The sequence below is a fragment of the Salarias fasciatus genome, chromosome 23 (assembly GCF_902148845.1).
Source record: "Salarias fasciatus chromosome 23, fSalaFa1.1, whole genome shotgun sequence".
Taxonomy (NCBI): Eukaryota; Metazoa; Chordata; class Actinopteri; order Blenniiformes; family Blenniidae; genus Salarias; species Salarias fasciatus.
Genome location: NC_043766.1, coordinates 6,609,121 through 6,626,782, shown reverse-complemented (window position 1 = coordinate 6,626,782; position 17,662 = coordinate 6,609,121). Strand labels below are relative to the sequence as shown.

The following is a 17,662-nucleotide window of genomic DNA, read 5'->3' as shown; positions in this document are numbered from 1 at the left end:
TGAGGTGGGAATTTCAGCTGCTGTCCTGCCTGTTAACCTCAGTGCAAGCTAAAACCTGATCCATGACTCAGGTCATACGCAGAACATCAACAGGGTGAGAGAGAGAGAGAGATAGAGAGAGATGTGCCAATCTGTGATTATATGGACTAATTAAATCCTACTACTCTGGCATGTAGTGGATTTATTTTTTTCAAGTGTTTGATTTATGTCTTGCTGTCAGAATACTAAAATAATCCAAGAAATGCTTTCTGTACCCCAGCTGTATATTAATCATCAACCCTGTGTTCCCCCCACTGTACAGGTGAACATCTGAGGATGTGTCCTCAGGGCCCCACCTGCTGCACCAGCACCATGGAGGAGAACCTGGCCGGTCTGAGCTCTCAAGAGACCGAGGGACTGATCAGAGAGGCTGGCAGATCACTGCAGGCTGTCTTCAATGGTCTCCACAGGAGCTTCGACAGTAAGTAGGGGAGTGTGTTTGTGTGTGCTTGCGTGTATATACAAGAAGCTCATTACTGGCTAAGTTCAATAGCAGAGCTTCAAAGGCAAGCCCAGAGGAGTGTGACATTTGTATGTTGTGTGTTCGGTACAAGCTTTGACAGCACTCTACGCTCAGTACAGCAACTTAGACGAAGATGGTGAGCGTGTGTGTGTGTATGTGTGTGTGTGTGTGTGTGTGTGTGGGGGGGGGGGGGGGTGCACGCGTGCGTGCGTGTGTGCACGTGTGTGTCTGTCCTGTGTGTCAAGGGGACCCCTGACTGGGTGCTATAATGAGAGCAGAGTCAGCCAGACACAATGAAATGTGATAAGCCGATCCCCTGATCTCGAGACACACACACACACACACACACACACACACACACACACACACACACACACACACACACACACACACACACACACACACACACACACACACACACACACACACACACACACACACACACGAACAGAGGGGTGTCCCCCGGGGCAGTGGCTGGTTCAGCTAATGAGCAGTTGACCCACTGAGGAGCCAAATCTGCAGATCACTGCACATCAGAGAAAGCGAGGGATGGAGGGATGAAAAAACATAAAATTGAGAAGTGCCACTGCAAACAACAGAAAAACAGACAAATGTGACATTAGTACAGAAAAAAATGAAATAAATAAATAGAAGCAAAGGATGAGCAGTGGGATGACAAGTCCTAGGAAGAGAAGACTGTTATTAGTCTGAAGGCAGCAGGCCACCTCAGTAGCAGTAATGTGGCCGTCCATCTGGTTGTGCTTAGAGCAAGTTGGCACTGGTCCACAGCTTTTGAAGCAGGAGGGAAAAGCCCAGAACAGTATACTGCAGAGACAGCTCCCTGACTCCCTTTTTCTTCTGTTTCACCTCCCTCTCACTCTGTGTCCATCTGGCGACACAGACAATTTCAAAAGAACTTCTTAAACATATCATTAGACATGCAAATCAGTTGGGTAGTACAGGGACTTATTCAACATCAAGACTGTGAGTGGTGCATTCTGCTATACAAAAAAATAGTGGTAGTCAACTATTTCTAAGTAATATAAGATGTACTTGTATGTTGAAATATTACAAAAGTCATTTGTTGCGTGTGTTTTCGCCTTCAAACATCAAAATGAATATATGTAAATATGCCATTCATGTAATGATGAAATCTGCAGGAAAAGGTCAAACCGATCAAAATCACGCATAGCATGAGTTAATGAATATATAAATTCCCTGAAAGGAATATTTTCTACTCGGTTTACCTTCCTTTTTTCCATATTTTACATACTACTAAAGCAGTGCTATTTGATGTGAGTAAGATGTGAGTTGTTAACAGAGAAATCACAACATGCAGCACATTTGAAGAGTTTGCCTGTTCTCTCTTATTTTCCTGTGTTTCCCATATTTTCTTATCCTTTCCACTGAAAAGCATCAGTGTAGTGATTCAGAGGCTGAGAGGAGGAAAGGCTTTAAAGGAAAACAGCCCTAGTCATCGGTTTTTATATTGAACCAGAGGAGTTGTGCAATGTTCACAAGTTTCACAAGTCATGTACAAGCAACACCTATTTCAATGCTACACAGAGGAATGCAATTATTAATTCTCTAACTTTCATCATGCTATTGTTATGTTTAAATAAATTAATATCAATGAGTTTGATTAATTCCACATTCTTGCCTCCTTTTCAATCTAAAAAGATAAAAATTGCTGATAAATAATAAAAAAGAAAAAAAGTGACAGATTTGTGGAGAAAGTTCACAAACCAATAAAAAAAGGTAGTAGTAACACATGGTTGAGCAGCTTTTGAGCGTAGTGCAGAATTCGACATGCTAAAAAAAGCTCTTCGATGTTGATGGAGGACACAGACTTAAGTTTGTGAAACAGAAGTGTGACTCCACATGAATGCTTCATCTTGGTCTGTCTCTGCTGGAGGATGCATAAAGAGGCAACTGTCAGCTGTACTTAACGTCGTCTTTGCGTCACCATTAGTGACGTAGTCGTGAGTAGCGCTCCTGCCGCACAGCCATAAGACCCTGTGGCCATCCGAGGCCACCGGGGCCTGTTTGGTGCTCCGTTGGCACGTTATCCCGGTGTCTGCATGGCTTTTTGTCCGTGTAATCCGGCTTCTTGCCACAATCCCAAGACAGGCTTGTCAGGTGAAGAAGACCTCTTTTAGACCTGTTTTTAGTCTCTGTTGACTGTCTGACCTGCCTTTCACCTGTTGTCAGATGGCTTTGCCTTCTTGCAACCCTGAGCTGAATACACTGCAGCAAAAATTGATTAATAAGTACGTCACCTTAAAGTTGCTTACAAATATTGATCTCGAGTGATCATAAAGTGATTTCTGATTCTTCAGTTTGGTTCCATTTGTTTTGGTTCTTATCTTATCTTCTCTTCATCTTTTTTCTTGTCAAATCTTCACTCCCCCCACTGCTGCTTGTAGCCTACTTCACCGAGCTGCACAGTCGCTCGGAGCGCTCTCTGCAGGAGGCGCTCTCTCCTCTCGGCCCCCTGTACTCCCAGAACACTCGGCTGTACGGGGATCTGTATGCAGACCTGCGCCAGTACTACAGGGGCTCTGCTCTCAACCTGGACGAGAACCTGTCAGACTTCTGGTCACGTCTCTTGGAGCGAACGTTCAAGACCTCGGCCCCCACAGACGTAAGTAAACAGGAGGTGGCAGAAAGCAGATGTGAAATTCAGATTGCTATTGTTTGACATTCCAGGTGTGCACATGTCAGTTTTAATCAGATAAAGTTTATTCCGATAGCACTTTCATGGAGGTTGGTACACTTCAAAGGTCTTCACAGAAGATGGACACAGTGATCACACAAGTAAACAAAGAATTACAAGGCAATCATAATAGCAGGACAAGACTGAGACAATCATTTAAGAAGTCTTTTAGGCATGAAAAATGATTAATTATTAATTTGGGGGGGGGGTATACAAAGTAAAATATTAATATGATAAGAGTAAGCCAAAGGAAAAGCTGATTCAAAATGCCAGATGAAACTTAATTCACCAAAAAAATAGAATAATAAAGTGTAAGGTTTGTAAGCTTGAATGAAGAAATGGAGCATCTAATAAAATTAGATTAATACCAATACCTTTTTAATACCAATGCATTATTTTGTACTGTGTTGTCTGGTTCTGTCTGTAGATTCTTGTTTTGCAAATGCAACAGGAAGGTAAAGGGTTACATAGACTTACGACTGATATTGCTGATTATATGCTTTTATTTCATCAGCCGATTTATTTTTTTCTATGTTGAAATCCTCTCCACACATATCTATGCAATGTATATAAATTAAACATGTAATTATACCGACAACTCCCCATGCTACTGTTTGATGTATATACAAGTTATTTTATACGTCAGTAGTTCTCCATCTTTTTCTGGAGGATTCACATTTTTACCATTGTAAACACTGGTGACCCCTCATCGCACCCTGTACAATTACAAACAAGCATTGAAGGAAACTTATAACATGCGATTTTATGTAATTCTCTTGGTACAGTCTTGTGTTTTCTCATCTTTCCCTTTATCCTGACCGCCCACCATTTTACTCCTGCTGCTCACAGTCTTATTGCAAATGCTTAAACTTAGTAGTTTTATATTACAAATTAATTGAATGCAGACTCACAAATTAGAGTAACAAATATTAAACCCTCTAAAGTCAAGAAAGCTTTGTGACCCACCATCCAATCTTTGGGGGTCGGGGCCCCCTGGGTGAGAATTACTGGCGCACTTCATCTGTAAATTAAGTAATATCTGACTGGACATTAAAGATAAATAAATAGTTCATATTATATCATACATTAGTCTTCTTCCTGATTAATGTCTTATTTATGGTTACATTTATAGATATTTTAGAAATGAAAACAGATAATGACAATGGACAGGGATGTAAAATTAAGGCATTTTCTATAAAGATTTATATTGCGCCATCCAAACATTTGGACCTAACGCGAAATTGCTTATCTATCCGAGCTAGGATTTGTGTAACATGTGTCACTGATTCTTCTTCTTCTCTGGTTGTTGTGAGTGGGATGAAAAAGTGTTCCATGTGTTTTTTTTTGATAGCACTCTCACTAACATCCATCTCCTGCAACATGTCTGACTTTGTCATCTCGGCCTGACAGGTCAGCTTATCAGAAGATTACCTCGAATGTGTTGCCAAGCAACAAGAGACGCTGCGGCCATTTGGAGACGTCCCTCGGGACATGAGAGCGAAGGTGATCCGGGCTTTTGTCACGGCCAGATCGTTTGTCCAGGGGCTGCTCGTCAGCGCTGAGGTGGTCAGGAAGGTCTCTCAGGTGAGTGTGTGTGTTTGTGCACGTGCATGCTTGCGTACATGTGTGTGTGTTTGTCTAAGGCTTGCTGGGCAGTCATCCCAGGAAAGCAGATATGACAGCTCTGTGGTCGTCACACCCTAACTCTCGGAAAAAATGTCTCCACCCTGAAAATGAGAAACACAAAGGTCGTCAGAAAACAAAAATCAACTGTCCTGAGAACAAAGTCTCCCCTCCAGCTGACTGACAGCATGATTAATTCTTCGGCTTTTGGTTTTGTTTTCTGATTTTCCCAAACTGTTAGAGATGCAACTTGCCTGTTGGGACAGTTTGCGGTTTTCTTATGAGCCCGTCAAAGGAAACGTGTACTTGAAGCCAAATTAATGAAAAAAAACTTCATGTCACATTTAAAATTTCAGTTTTTTTTTCAGTCCCCAACTTTGAGCACTGCTTCAATATGTGCTGTAGTAACTTTTGCCAACCCAATGCAAATCTGTGTTGACAAAGCTCATGTTGCAAAATGCATAAACCTAATACCTTTCAGTAAGTAACATTGAAACACATAAACCCTCTGTGGTATGCTTTCGGCAGACGGGACTATTTATGGTGAATTAATTTGCTGTCTTTGTTTTGTAGTGTCGCTCTGTCAGATTTGTGAATGAAAGTGTTAAAACCCATCACTTTGCATTCATAAGCCAGACTGGCTGTGAAGCAGAAACACTCTCACAGTCAGGATTATTCAACCTGTTCTGCTGCAATGCTGCCCTCTACTGTCACTTCTCTCTGGTCCTGAGTAAAAGTTACTCACTGAGCTAAAGCTGAGCTACTGTCCCAGGATAATGGACAGGATGACTTTTCTGTATACTGTCCTCATAAGAACTTGAATGTCCTTTTCCATCTTCCACAGGTTTCTCTGAGTCCTGAATGTATGAAGGCCCTCATGAAGCTGGTGTACTGCCCCCACTGCCGAGGCCTCGCCTCGGTCAAACCCTGCTCCAACTACTGCTCCAATGTCATGAAGGGCTGCTTGGCAAACCAGGCGGACCTGGACTCCGAGTGGCAGAACCTCATCGGTGAGACTCAGTGAAAATTATGTAGGGTCATGCATGTTGTTGTGTGGGTACTTGAATCTCTGAGAATTTATTGAAGAAATTAACACAAGAGCTTGTTGCTTATTAACTCACACACAGCTCTGTGTATCGTGCCGAAAGCTACTTCTTGCTTTTTTCAAAAATTGTAGTTACCTTGAAAAGTGTAACGTTACCTATTATATCTTGCTTCAATTTCAATGTGTTAATTACAGAGGAAAAAGGCAACAGCTGGATTAATCTCCCAAGAATGCGGACGGATGACAGATGCTTCTATACAGAAACTAATGTTTTTGCAATGTTGCTAATGCTTCACTATATTTACAGACCTGGTGTCAATGTTTTGGCAATTTACTTCCAGTTATTCTGTTGTCTTAATGTTTGAGTTAATTTAAGGCTCAAGGATAAACTCCTGCTTTAACGATAGAGCTTCTCTTTACGACAGGCAGCATAGCACATTTCAGCAGCAATACAAATCAAAGTGCATTATATTCCATAAGGTTTCAGGCAGCAGCAAGAGCAAAAGCAATGAGAACACTGGAAAAAAAAAGAAAAATAGTTGGATCAGAGAGCTGGAAAAATAGATTGCCACACAGCTATTTTTATGTTCTACAGAAATAATGATGGACTGAAACTTCAGTGACTGTGACTGTGTCACTGATTACAGTGATCAGCTACTAGTGCATTACTGTCTCGAGTGAAAATACTTTATAACACATCATTTACTACTGAGGTTGTAATCCTCATTTGTCCTTAGACAGCCTGACAGTCAGTGTGTTGACTACAGTTTCTTTAATGGATTATGGAGAATTTGACGTCAACATGTGTGACCACACAGCACGCAGTCGATGCTCTGGTGAAGTCTGAGTCTGTTCTCAATCCGCTGCTCAGATACGATGATCCAGGTGGCGTCAAGTTTCAGCACAGAGCCCAGTCTTGACGTGGTTCTCTCCTCCATCCCGGCCCGAATCTACGAGGCTGTGCGCTACCTGCAGGAAAACATGGACACATTCTCAGCGAAGGTAATCCCTTCGTTTTGGCCTCATTGTTCTTCCTCTTGGTTTGGTTTGATACCCTAGCAGGGCCGAATAGTGCTGTGAATGTTATTGATTTCCTGTTCAGAATATCCAATAGAATTGGATTGATGACTATAGTACAAATGGATGGATGGATGGATGGATGGATGGATGGATGGACTTCATTGACCCAAACTCCGAAAAGGCATTTGTTACAAGAGCAGTTATTCAGGCAGTGTGTTGGCTTTCAGGTGTATCAGACATGTGGGACTCCAGGTGAACCTGGAACAGGAAGTCCTGCACCACATGAGCCTCGGAGGAAAAGTGGCTCTCTGACTGCGTCAGAGTACAAACCTTCCCCGACTGCTGGACTCAGACTGGAAATGCAGGTGTGTATACAGCTCCTGTGATAACAGCATGTAAAGCTTATGAAACAGGTATTTCTAGTCTCTTTATCTATGTCTTCAGTGTTAATTTGTATAATTTCTCCAAACTAAATTGATTTTATTTTGCATATTTGACCCTCTTACCATCTTTAAATCAGTCCAGCCAATAAAGAGTGAGAAACTGACAGACATGGAGAAGTCGTCAGCTGATTCAGCTGGCCAAGGCCTTCCAGGCTGCACAGCAACTCTCCCTACATAATATGTTTATTCTTTAGATTTTGGTGCTCAAAATTCAAGGCTGCTGCAACCACATATATGCCCTTTTTTTTTTTTTTTTTTTTTTAAATGAAAGCAGATTATTCACCTCAAATGTTAAAACAGTGTGAGTAGAAAAGAATATCTATGCCAATGTGATCTATTTTTTTTACTCTACTTTTTACACCTATTGATATAACCTGTTAATCTGCTTTTTTGATAGCGACACATGCAGCGCTTTCTCGTTTTTATTTAAAGAAACATCATATCCTGAGTTGCATCTGCATGTGTACAGTTTGTTACATATAAAGATAGAAAGGCCCAAAAAAGAGATATTTTTTTCATGTGAGACATATATCAAGAAGAGTGTGTGTGTGTTTGTGTGTGTGTTTGCAGGTATCTGATCTCTCCAGTAAGCTGAGGGAGATGCGTCAGTACTGGGTGCAGCTCCCTGTGGCTCTTTGCAGCAAACTGTCAGCAGGAAGCAACAGTCAAGATAAATGCTGGAACGGTATGACCAAGGCAAGGTGAGTTAAAAACAAAACAAAACAAACAAAAACAGAAAAAAAACATGAACTGAGCTTTTTTTTTTCACTTGTTTCTTGTTTCTAAATACATTTCTCAATGTTTTCTGTGTTACTGATTTAGACCTTTCAGTTTCACCTCTCAAACTGAAGCCGGAACATTAACTAATATATAATCACGGCCTAAATAAATGAAGCCTTTAAATACAAGGCAACACAAAGAAAATGAGGTGCAGTGCTTCAGGTCTGATGAACCTGTTGTGATGCAGGCCCCTATACCAGAGACGGAGCGTGGGTCTCAGTACAGAGGGGGCGGAGCATTCTCGACGGGCTCTTATGATAGTAATTTTACCATTCAAACCTCATGCTACCATCAAACAACACACTAATGCTCACTTTTATTGAGTCAAGCAAACCTATATGCCTCAGAAAGCAGAATAAAGTCACAAACCAGTTCACAAACTTGTTCTGAAGAACAAATACACATATGCACACAACTGCAGCCTGACAGGTGTCGCTCAGAGCGTTCGCTGTCCATGGTGCTGAAAATTCAGATAAAAACTCACGGGCTAAATCTGTACCATCTTTGATACAGCTTAAATATAAAATGAACACAGCTGGTCTAAAATTACACAATCTATTCAGATAGATATAGACACAGCTATCTGTATCTTTTGGAATTCACGTATATTAGAAAAAAAAATAGACTCGGCGGTCTCTTATAGTTGAGAGCAACACAAGGCACATTCAAACAACCAGGTGTTTAAGACCACAGCATTCTGATAAAGATAATATTTTTGAAGGTTTCACTGACTCACCAGTGGCTCCGATGTTAGGTTTTGGGTAGTACAGCTAGCGGCTAGCATAGTGTTTAGCATACTGTTTAACTTCCCTCCAAAGAGTTCAGATCAAGTGCAAAAGAAAAAAAAAAAAAAACTGGTTAATGCCGCACAGCCAATCAGCGCTGGCTTACAGCTCTGATGCATTCATGGACAGTCGTAATGTAAGAATTGGCAAATTGGAGCCCACAATCATGTGCGTATACCTTCTCGCACACACTGCACATTTTATTATAATAATTTATTTCCGATTAAATGTGAACACATCACATGAAACGGGGCCCTATGACCTTATGGGCCCTGGGGCGACCGCCCCCTTGCCCCCACTCTGGCTCCGCTACAGCCCTATACTCTTCGTGTTGAGAGTCATTTGTTCCACTTGTGAGGCAATAAGCCATTTATCTTTATAACAAACCACAAAGAGAACTGATATTCCCTCCTGACACAGCGATAAAACCCCACGTGTGCTCCGCCACGGAGGCACACACCCCTCTGCAGTTTTTAATCTGTTTGTGAATGGATTAGAGATCACTCTGATTGTACGTTAATGCAGACACATTCCCCTTGTACACACAAGCACAACTACTTCTCCGTATTATAGCCATGCAATGAGATTTTCCCTGAGATATATAACAATATGCTATCCAAAAGGCATAAAATAAATATGTGTATGTGTGCATTGTGTGTAAAGGCCGTGAAATATTGATAAATACATGAAGGAAAACATGATATTCTGTCTGCTGGTGATGAAGCATTTGAAGCTGTATGGCGTCCTCTAGTGGACTTCTTAAGACATTTCTCAGTGTGATGAAGTGCGATGGAGGAAGAAGTTCATATGGGACAAAAAAAGTTCAATTTTTCATGTCATCATCATTACTGCACTCTACTTAAAAGTGAATTTCGTGTTTCTGGTACAAAAATATATATTGGGCCTCCTCAAAATATGAACATTGTTGAAGTTAAATTGAGACAAAGGTCTTGTTTAATGGTAATTTCTCAATCTTTCCATCTATCATCATTTCCATTTGGTTTCACAGAGAGTCATAGAAAGTGTAAAATCCCACACATCTCTTTCTCCCATTATTTCATCCAGTATTTCTGTGGGGACCTCATGCCAGTCCCAGACCATCAGAGAGATTTGATCTTAACCATACTTCAGTCTCAACCAGCTTCTGTCATGAACCCCCAGGGGAGCTGGAAAAGTTTTTGTATTTCGACGTCATCCAGTAATAATGATCAGTCAGCCGGTGTTGTGGCTGCATGACGAGTGTGACCTGAAGACCTTGCTCTTCTTTTTCCTTTTGTGTCATCTTTTCAATCTTCATTATTAGAATATTGAATCAATCCTACATTTTGAGTTATAGTTTTTCCCCATTGCACATCTACAAATGTGGGGATGGTTTGTTTTGTTTTCTATTACCTGTATTTTTGCTGCAATTATAAAGTGATGCAGTGAATGAAGAGCTGTGGGTGCAGCGTTGCAGATGTAAGGCACTGAGTGAAAACATGTTTGTTTTCAGGTGCATGAATGTTTACACAGCAGCTCCACACTTCCAAACACTCGTCTGCTCTCATCTCTCCTCATACATTTCACTTTTTACAGAGCTGAAGTACCAGCTTACTGCCAAGTGAGTAATTAACTACATCTAGAAACATTTCTCAAGGCTGAGGCATCTCCAGCTTTGCAAAATAACACATCAAAGCAAAGACAACAACCTGAAATTTCACTATCTTGCAGGATGAATTTGTCATAATTGATCGTTAGAGTGGAGTTAACTCACCAAGGCTTTCTTGTTCAGTTGTTTGCTTGAATTTTGCTGCTATGCAAATTCATTGTGGGCATAAATTCTACACTTAATCATAAAAGAAAATGTTAATTAATTTAGAAGAAAAGTAGAAAATGATTTTTATCTTGGTTATATTGATTCAGTGTTACACACTATCGGCCTGATCGACTGCAGTTTTGGACATTGACTTTGGTTCTTCACATTTCTCGATCAGGTACCTTCCAGAAGTGATGGGTGATGGTCTGGCCTATCAGATCAACAACCCTGAAGTGGAGCTCGACATCACGAAGCCAGACATGACGATCCGGCAGCAGATCATGCAGCTGAAAATCATGAGCAACAGGCTGAAAAATGCACTGGATGGCAACGACGTGGACTTTCAGGATGCAAGTAGGTCGTTTACCAAACTTTTTCGTTGAATTATTGAGGGACAGTATTTTATTATGCTTACAGAGGCTGAAATATTAAATCACATGCACTAATTGTGGAGAGATTTCTCTTGTGAAGAAACCATAAGTCAGTGGATGTAACAAACCTCCCTTCTTGTCATTAAAAGCATTTTTTTTTTTATCTCTCTGATTGCCTTCAAGGTGATGATATAAGTGGCTCAGGAAGTGGGATGTGCTTAGGCGGTCAGTGTCCCAGAGGCAGGCCGGGATTGTACGCCTACCCGCCAGACAACAACCGGGTCAGAGGGGCAGCCGCGCCGCAGACAGGCCTGAGTGGCCTCCTGCTCCTCGTGCTCCCGATGACCGCCTTGCTGCTTCAGCGATGATGGACCGCCGCTGCCTAGAGTCAGACTCTGGAGTCCAGAGCAGGACTCAACTGTGGGAAGGACAAACATGGGGATGGGGTGGAGGGGGGGAATGGAATGCCACTTTGCCAAAAAAAAAAAGAAAACAAAAACCGAAAAGGAGACATTTTAGGGGAACGAATGGACATTTTGTTTCATTAAGTGGAACAAAAAACTGACTAAACTCTTAATTTTGCTCAGTTTGCATATGTCTTAGATTGAGTGTGATATAGTTTGTTGAACTGGCTTCAATGGATCATTGGATACAACAAAAGATGAAGAAGACAGCGATGGAAGTGAAGACTGAGGAAGCTCTGATGATGAAGATAATGCCATTTTAGCTACGGTGTCCGACAAACACGATGGAAATCTCCCAGGAAAAAGAAAAAAAAGTTTGTTGCCCTAACATGTGGTGCGTTGAACAAGTCTTTCATTTTATTTTCTATCTTGAGTCGAGGTTGTGTACCTTAATGAACTTTGTGTACGCTGTAAATGTTTGTGTACATTAGCTTAAGGACTGGCAACATATTGAGCCATGAATGTACAGTGTAATACTCTATTGGCAATGAAGTTCCCCCATAACCTGTGATGTAGTCGTCCAGATGTCTCGCTGTGTGTTGGCATAAACAGATAATACTTCAAGTAGGATTTGTTCGAGATGTTACAGTTAAATTGTCACACTCCTGAGATGTATGGGATGTAGTGATTGCAAACGTTTACCTCACGTTTACTGTAAATCCAACCGATCCAAAAGAAAAAGGAATCAACCTTTTTTTTTTAAATCATGTCACACTTTCGTAAAGAAGTATTCAACCTCATCAAAACTCCTAAAAAACAAGCACATGCACAGTTTGCTTGGTTTACAAGGAAATGTAAAAAAAAAAGTGCATTATTCTTTCACATCTGGCTACAGTAACCACAGAAAACACACGAGCTGAGATGCAGTAGGTCAAACCAAAGCTCATCACACTATTACTCATTACAGTATATTCAGCACTCATGAAAACCCTCACACCAGTTTTTAACCTTAAAAGGGAAGAAGACCATTTTTTTGTACATACAGAATATCTGCTGATGTGATTTTTTTTTGTTTTTTTTTACTCAGCATGCCTTTTGTGAAGCCTGCACTATAATGCTCATGTGGGACTCCTGATTCACACCAACGACTCGTGTGTTACACTTTTCCGCACCATGGAGTCGTGTTATTGGGCTGTCCTTTTTTTTTTTGTTCCTCAGTGTATTCAGTCACACATTTCTTCCATTAAACTCTGTTTGATTGTAGCAGTGGAATTTTGCCATGGACAGTTTGATTTGATTATTGGTGATAAAGAAACATTAAAAGGAAAAAAGAAACAAGATAAAATGGTCAACATATCATACAGTTGTCTGCAGTGTGTTCTGGCTTTGTCTGTGAAGGGTTTGCATGTTGTTCCAGTCTCCAGTAAGTAAAGGCTTTATCCAAAGTGAAAGTTGGAGCACAAAAAAACCCGATGATCAAACAAAAGAACAAACGTCAACGTTAAATCACAACAAAACAAAACAAGCCTGTTTTACTATATTTTGTCTGTATTGCTGGGCCACCTTCCACTGCATTAGCTGAATTAAGCCAGATATACTGTGGAAGTGAGCGAAATAGAATACACTGGTGAGAGATGAGTATCTTATTTCTGGGCCTTGCCAATAAATATGGACACCATGGATCCAGGTGAGAATGAGTACGCCAACGTTTGGACTCATGAAGGATCTGCAGGTATTCGCCACACAGGCTTTTGTCTCGAGAGAAGTGGTAGAATCCTTGGTTAAATGTCAGACATGTCATGACTTAAATAAATTATAAGCTGGGAAAAGACAGCCTTCTCTAATGTAGACCTGGAGTTACCATCAGAGTTCAGCCAGAACAGGCCCATGTTCCTAACAACTTTAACTTATGGTGAAGCATAGGTTAGCTGTTTGTAGCACCTCACCACAAGAAAGTTACTTGTTTGAACCTGCTGAGCTATTTATGTGGAGTTTGCATTTTCTTTCTGTGTCTTTGTTTCTAAACATTTTAATGCATTCCTCTCAGGTTAGTTGGTTATACTGAACCTGCCTCAGCCGAGGGAATCCTCAGGAACCTTTACTTGTAGATGGATGGTTTACTGACCAGCACACTGAAAAATCCAAACACTTGTTCTCACACTTCTGTATTTGCATGTGTTAAATTAAAGCAGGAAGTGTTATGTGGGGGCTTTAGAGGTTGTCTCAAATGGATTTTAATATCTCTTAACACATCCAAGAGTGGCTGGTGTCCCGATTCCAGTTTTCGCTCCAAGGTAAGTGGCTGCACTCTCACTCAGATAATGTTGAGAATCTGCTTTCATAATAGTCTATTTTAAGCCTTTTCTGTTGATCTCAGCATGAACGCTTCTGCTACATCTTTTGATCTGCATATGCAAGCCAGATGAAGTCAATAATACATGACCAGGCTCCAGTTGTTCTCCTCACAGCGTCTGTGACTGGCTGCCTGGTGAACCAGGTGCCACGCCTGCTCCCAGACATCCTCCCACTCAAGTCAACAACGTCAATTTGAGGGTGATGTAGATCTCTTGCTATTAAAAGCTCTGACTTGCTAGAAGCACTACAGCTATAAATAAATATATAGCTCTTCCTAACCGGCGCTGACAAGTGTCATCTGGCCCTGCTGAGGGAAAATGGGTCTGACGACAATTCTGAGCCAGTCAGGGATTCTGAGTTAATAAATGATTTATTTTCCTGATGCTGATGTTTTTAAATCTGATACAACAGAACGAAATGGAGACAGGCCAACAAAGGCTCACAAAGTTCACTACAAGCTTTTGTTTTGAAAAACATTCAACCCTTCTGGAGTGCACTTTAAATTTCTTATCTTATATAACAATGACGTAATGAATCTGATGCAAACATCTCTCCAACCTCTTTTTCCTGTATGACTTTTTCTGAGTGTTGAATTCAGAAGCAGAGATAAAATTCCGATTCTCCCCAAAGTTCAAACACTGTGAACAATGTGAATAGAACAGGACATATTTCACACAACAAATCAAAGGCTGAAGACATTTGATCAATTCACTAAAAGTAATCGCTCGTTTTGAATGTGATAGAAGCAGCACATCTCAAAAAGGTTGGCACAGCATCAACCAATGAAGATGAACTGCATAGTAATACACAATCCAAAAATATGATTTAAAATGGCACAAAGACAGGCTGCTTGCTTTACTGTGCAGGACACAGAGATGTTGGAGTGTTGACTGATTTACCCAACCACAGCACAGTATTTATATTTTTTTCAGTCTATTTTATATTACTTTTAGCTTAGGGAATGTTTTGGGTTATGTCCACTTAAGTCTTCCTACTTTGCAGTTTGAGTTCCCCAGTGAACAGGTGCTTGTTTCTGGTGGTGGAGGATGTGATGATCACGAGTCCCCCTTATTTATCTTCCCCAGTCATTTTCAGTTAAACTCATCATGTAATATGTACTCAGTCAACATATCTATTGCCTCACAATTAGTGTGGCATCCCAGGTACTAAACTGTGTGCAGTGTTACTTCTTGTATTGACTCTGATTAGCATCTAATACATCTCATGTCCAGCGTGTTAATGTAATGTTCCTTTCCTCAGCTCTTAAGGTCCTCCACCACATGGATTGCATGGATCATCACATGCTCTTTTCATTTCACACATTGGCCCGACTTTTTTGGAACACTGTCAAATACGATAATGCTGAGATGTGTGAAAACTGTGCCGCCACTGTTTGCTGTTCTTTTGTTTGGTCTTGATATGAAGATTTATGGGTGGCTGCACTGTGTGGCTGCACAGCACCATGATCAGAGTTGACTCACCTCTTTCAGTCATTCGTGATGGAGTTACATTTGTAACAAAAAGCTCCACAAGTGCAGACACACAATTTTAAAGGAATAACCTTAACTCTGGAGACAGCTTAAACGTTATTGTGTCTGGTTGTGTGACAGCCAGCAGCCCTGTATTCGATTTTCAGGCCTCCACCTCTGGCCAGACGGAAATTTTAAATGCCTCCAATTGCCAGTTTTAAGATAAAAAGCATCCCCCCCCCCCCCGTCTTTGTCTGCCTCTCGCTCACACACACTTACACATACACAGGTCTTTCATGATTCTGTGGCTACTGAATAAAGGTGACTGTTCTTGTCGTGTAGTGTCATAAAAGCTCTTGACAGCAAAAAAAAAAAAAAAAGACATTTCGAGAGACTGCAAATGGACCGTCTGGCCTGAAAAATACAGTAATGACACTGAAGTAAGAAACTGTGTAAAAGCACAGAATAAAAGTGATGAGAGACAGGACACGCACTTAAAGAGTAAATTGATCTGAGGCCACCAGAGTCTGAAAAGTTTTATTTTTTTGTCGATAATGCACAACGAAGTTTTCAGTTTTCACCCTGCCGTCCAGTTGTCATTAAAGCATTTAGGCTGTTATGGGCAGCACTTTTGGTTTAATCCCTTTTTACTCATGGCTGCTGCAGTCGCTCTCTAGAACGGCTGTCTCAAAGAATTTATTAACAGCAGGTGATCCCAAACTGGGACAAACATATAAACATATGGATCCTTCCACAGTGCTGGTACAACAAGGTATACGACGTGAAAACAGAAACTATCTATTACGATTTGTTGGTCTTTCATCTTTTGTGTCATTGAGATCGACGGGGAAAAGAAAAATCTTCTCTGAGCATTTAATGTCTAGTCTCTCTTTTACTCAAAATGTCACATTTCTTATTTTACTGGATTTTTACTATCCCATTTATTAGTTTCATAAAGCATATTTTCAACTGCTTTTAGAAAATAAACTTTATGTAATGTATGTAAGGATAATTATTGATACTGAACTCTGACCATGGCCTTAAGATGGGTGAGGCAAGCTTGAAAAATGGATGGATGGATGCAAATTTCTCAGATCATATAGTTGTTAAACATTGAATGTTGATGATTCAAACATTATCATATAACCGAGGATGTGACGTTTCTGTTTTGAGCCTCGAGTTGGCATATTTCCACCGAGAGATACAAGTGTGTTTGAGATGCTAAGATGGGACTGTGGAACACATCCATTCACACTGTCTTGAAGAAAATGTATAAAGTGAATTGTGAATGTTAAATGTTCTGTTCTGCTCACAAAGTGTTTTAAGGCATCTCATTAACTTAGCCCGCCGCCCTGTGAAGAACGACTTGATGACCACACGGCTGATTCGTTTCTTAATTTTACCTAAAAGGCTTGAAAAGTCAAACTTAGCTTCATTGGAAAGTACCAACTTTGAACGTGATCTTAAAAGAGCTGCCGCATCAGTTTGTCTCAGATACAGGATAAGAGGTGAATCGCTAGAGGCAGATCAGTGACTGATGGACTTATTTTATTAAATTTCTTCACTAAAATCTTTTGCCATCTTGAATACCTCCCATATAATTTGGATTTTCAAGATCAGCTGGGTCGTGTGTTTTGGGATGAGCAGATTCTCATTCACAGCTCTGGCCTCAGGCAGGAGTGCTCATACATATATTATTTGAAATGAGACAAGGAGTGATGGGGATCTTGTGAAGGTCAGGTCTGTTTGCTAGACAGCTCCTTGCAGTTTCTCTTCGTAAGGATTTTTTTTTTTTTTTTTAAGTAGAAATGTGCTGTTCTTTCACATGTAACTCATTGTTTTGGTTGATTGTGTCAAACTGTTAAAGCTGTCTTCATCTGTGTGAAACGTACAATTAACTTCCAGACAAGGGATCAATAAATACATGAAACCAAAGTAGAAAATGGAAAGTAAAAAAATACACTCAATGTAAAAGTCATGTTGAAGGTTATAGATTTGAGAAAGGAAAAAAAAAATGCTGATTGGTCTGGAACAAAAAGGCCAAATGCTGCGGTTGTTCAACTGAAGCATCAATATTTTATTGACACTTGAAAAGTAAAACAAGCTTGTCTTGCACTTCTCTACTTAAAGTGTGGATCAAAATGAGCTCTTATCAACACTCGCAGATGTTTTTGAGTTTTTTGCATTACTGGGGTTACTTTCAGCCTTGAGACATTGAATTAATTAAAGTTTAATTAAAAGTATGACTTTTTACAAAGACAAAAGAGTTTGCTTCCTGGGAGACATCACTGATTTATTATTTATTCATGATATGATACTCAGTTTTTCTTCTTTCATTATGCTTATTATAGCAA

The 17,662-nt window shown here is 40.5% G+C and overlaps 1 protein-coding gene across 1 annotated transcript in view; it reads left to right on the top strand.

The window, feature by feature from the left end:
* The window catches only part of LOC115381447 (glypican-1-like), a 49,458-nt gene extending 36,810 nt beyond the window's left edge, over nucleotides 1-12,648 (top strand). Inside the window, exons 3-11 of the mRNA XM_030082822.1 lie at nucleotides 302-460; nucleotides 2,929-3,146; nucleotides 4,629-4,802; nucleotides 5,686-5,851; nucleotides 6,758-6,888; nucleotides 7,134-7,271; nucleotides 7,920-8,050; nucleotides 10,888-11,063; nucleotides 11,264-12,648. Of these exons, the coding sequence (XP_029938682.1) occupies nucleotides 302-460; nucleotides 2,929-3,146; nucleotides 4,629-4,802; nucleotides 5,686-5,851; nucleotides 6,758-6,888; nucleotides 7,134-7,271; nucleotides 7,920-8,050; nucleotides 10,888-11,063; nucleotides 11,264-11,448 (1,478 nt within the window). The 3' untranslated portion in view covers nucleotides 11,449-12,648. The remainder of the gene's footprint in view (nucleotides 1-301; nucleotides 461-2,928; nucleotides 3,147-4,628; nucleotides 4,803-5,685; nucleotides 5,852-6,757; nucleotides 6,889-7,133; nucleotides 7,272-7,919; nucleotides 8,051-10,887; nucleotides 11,064-11,263) is intronic.
* Nucleotides 12,649-17,662: the final 5,014 nt, after the last annotated feature.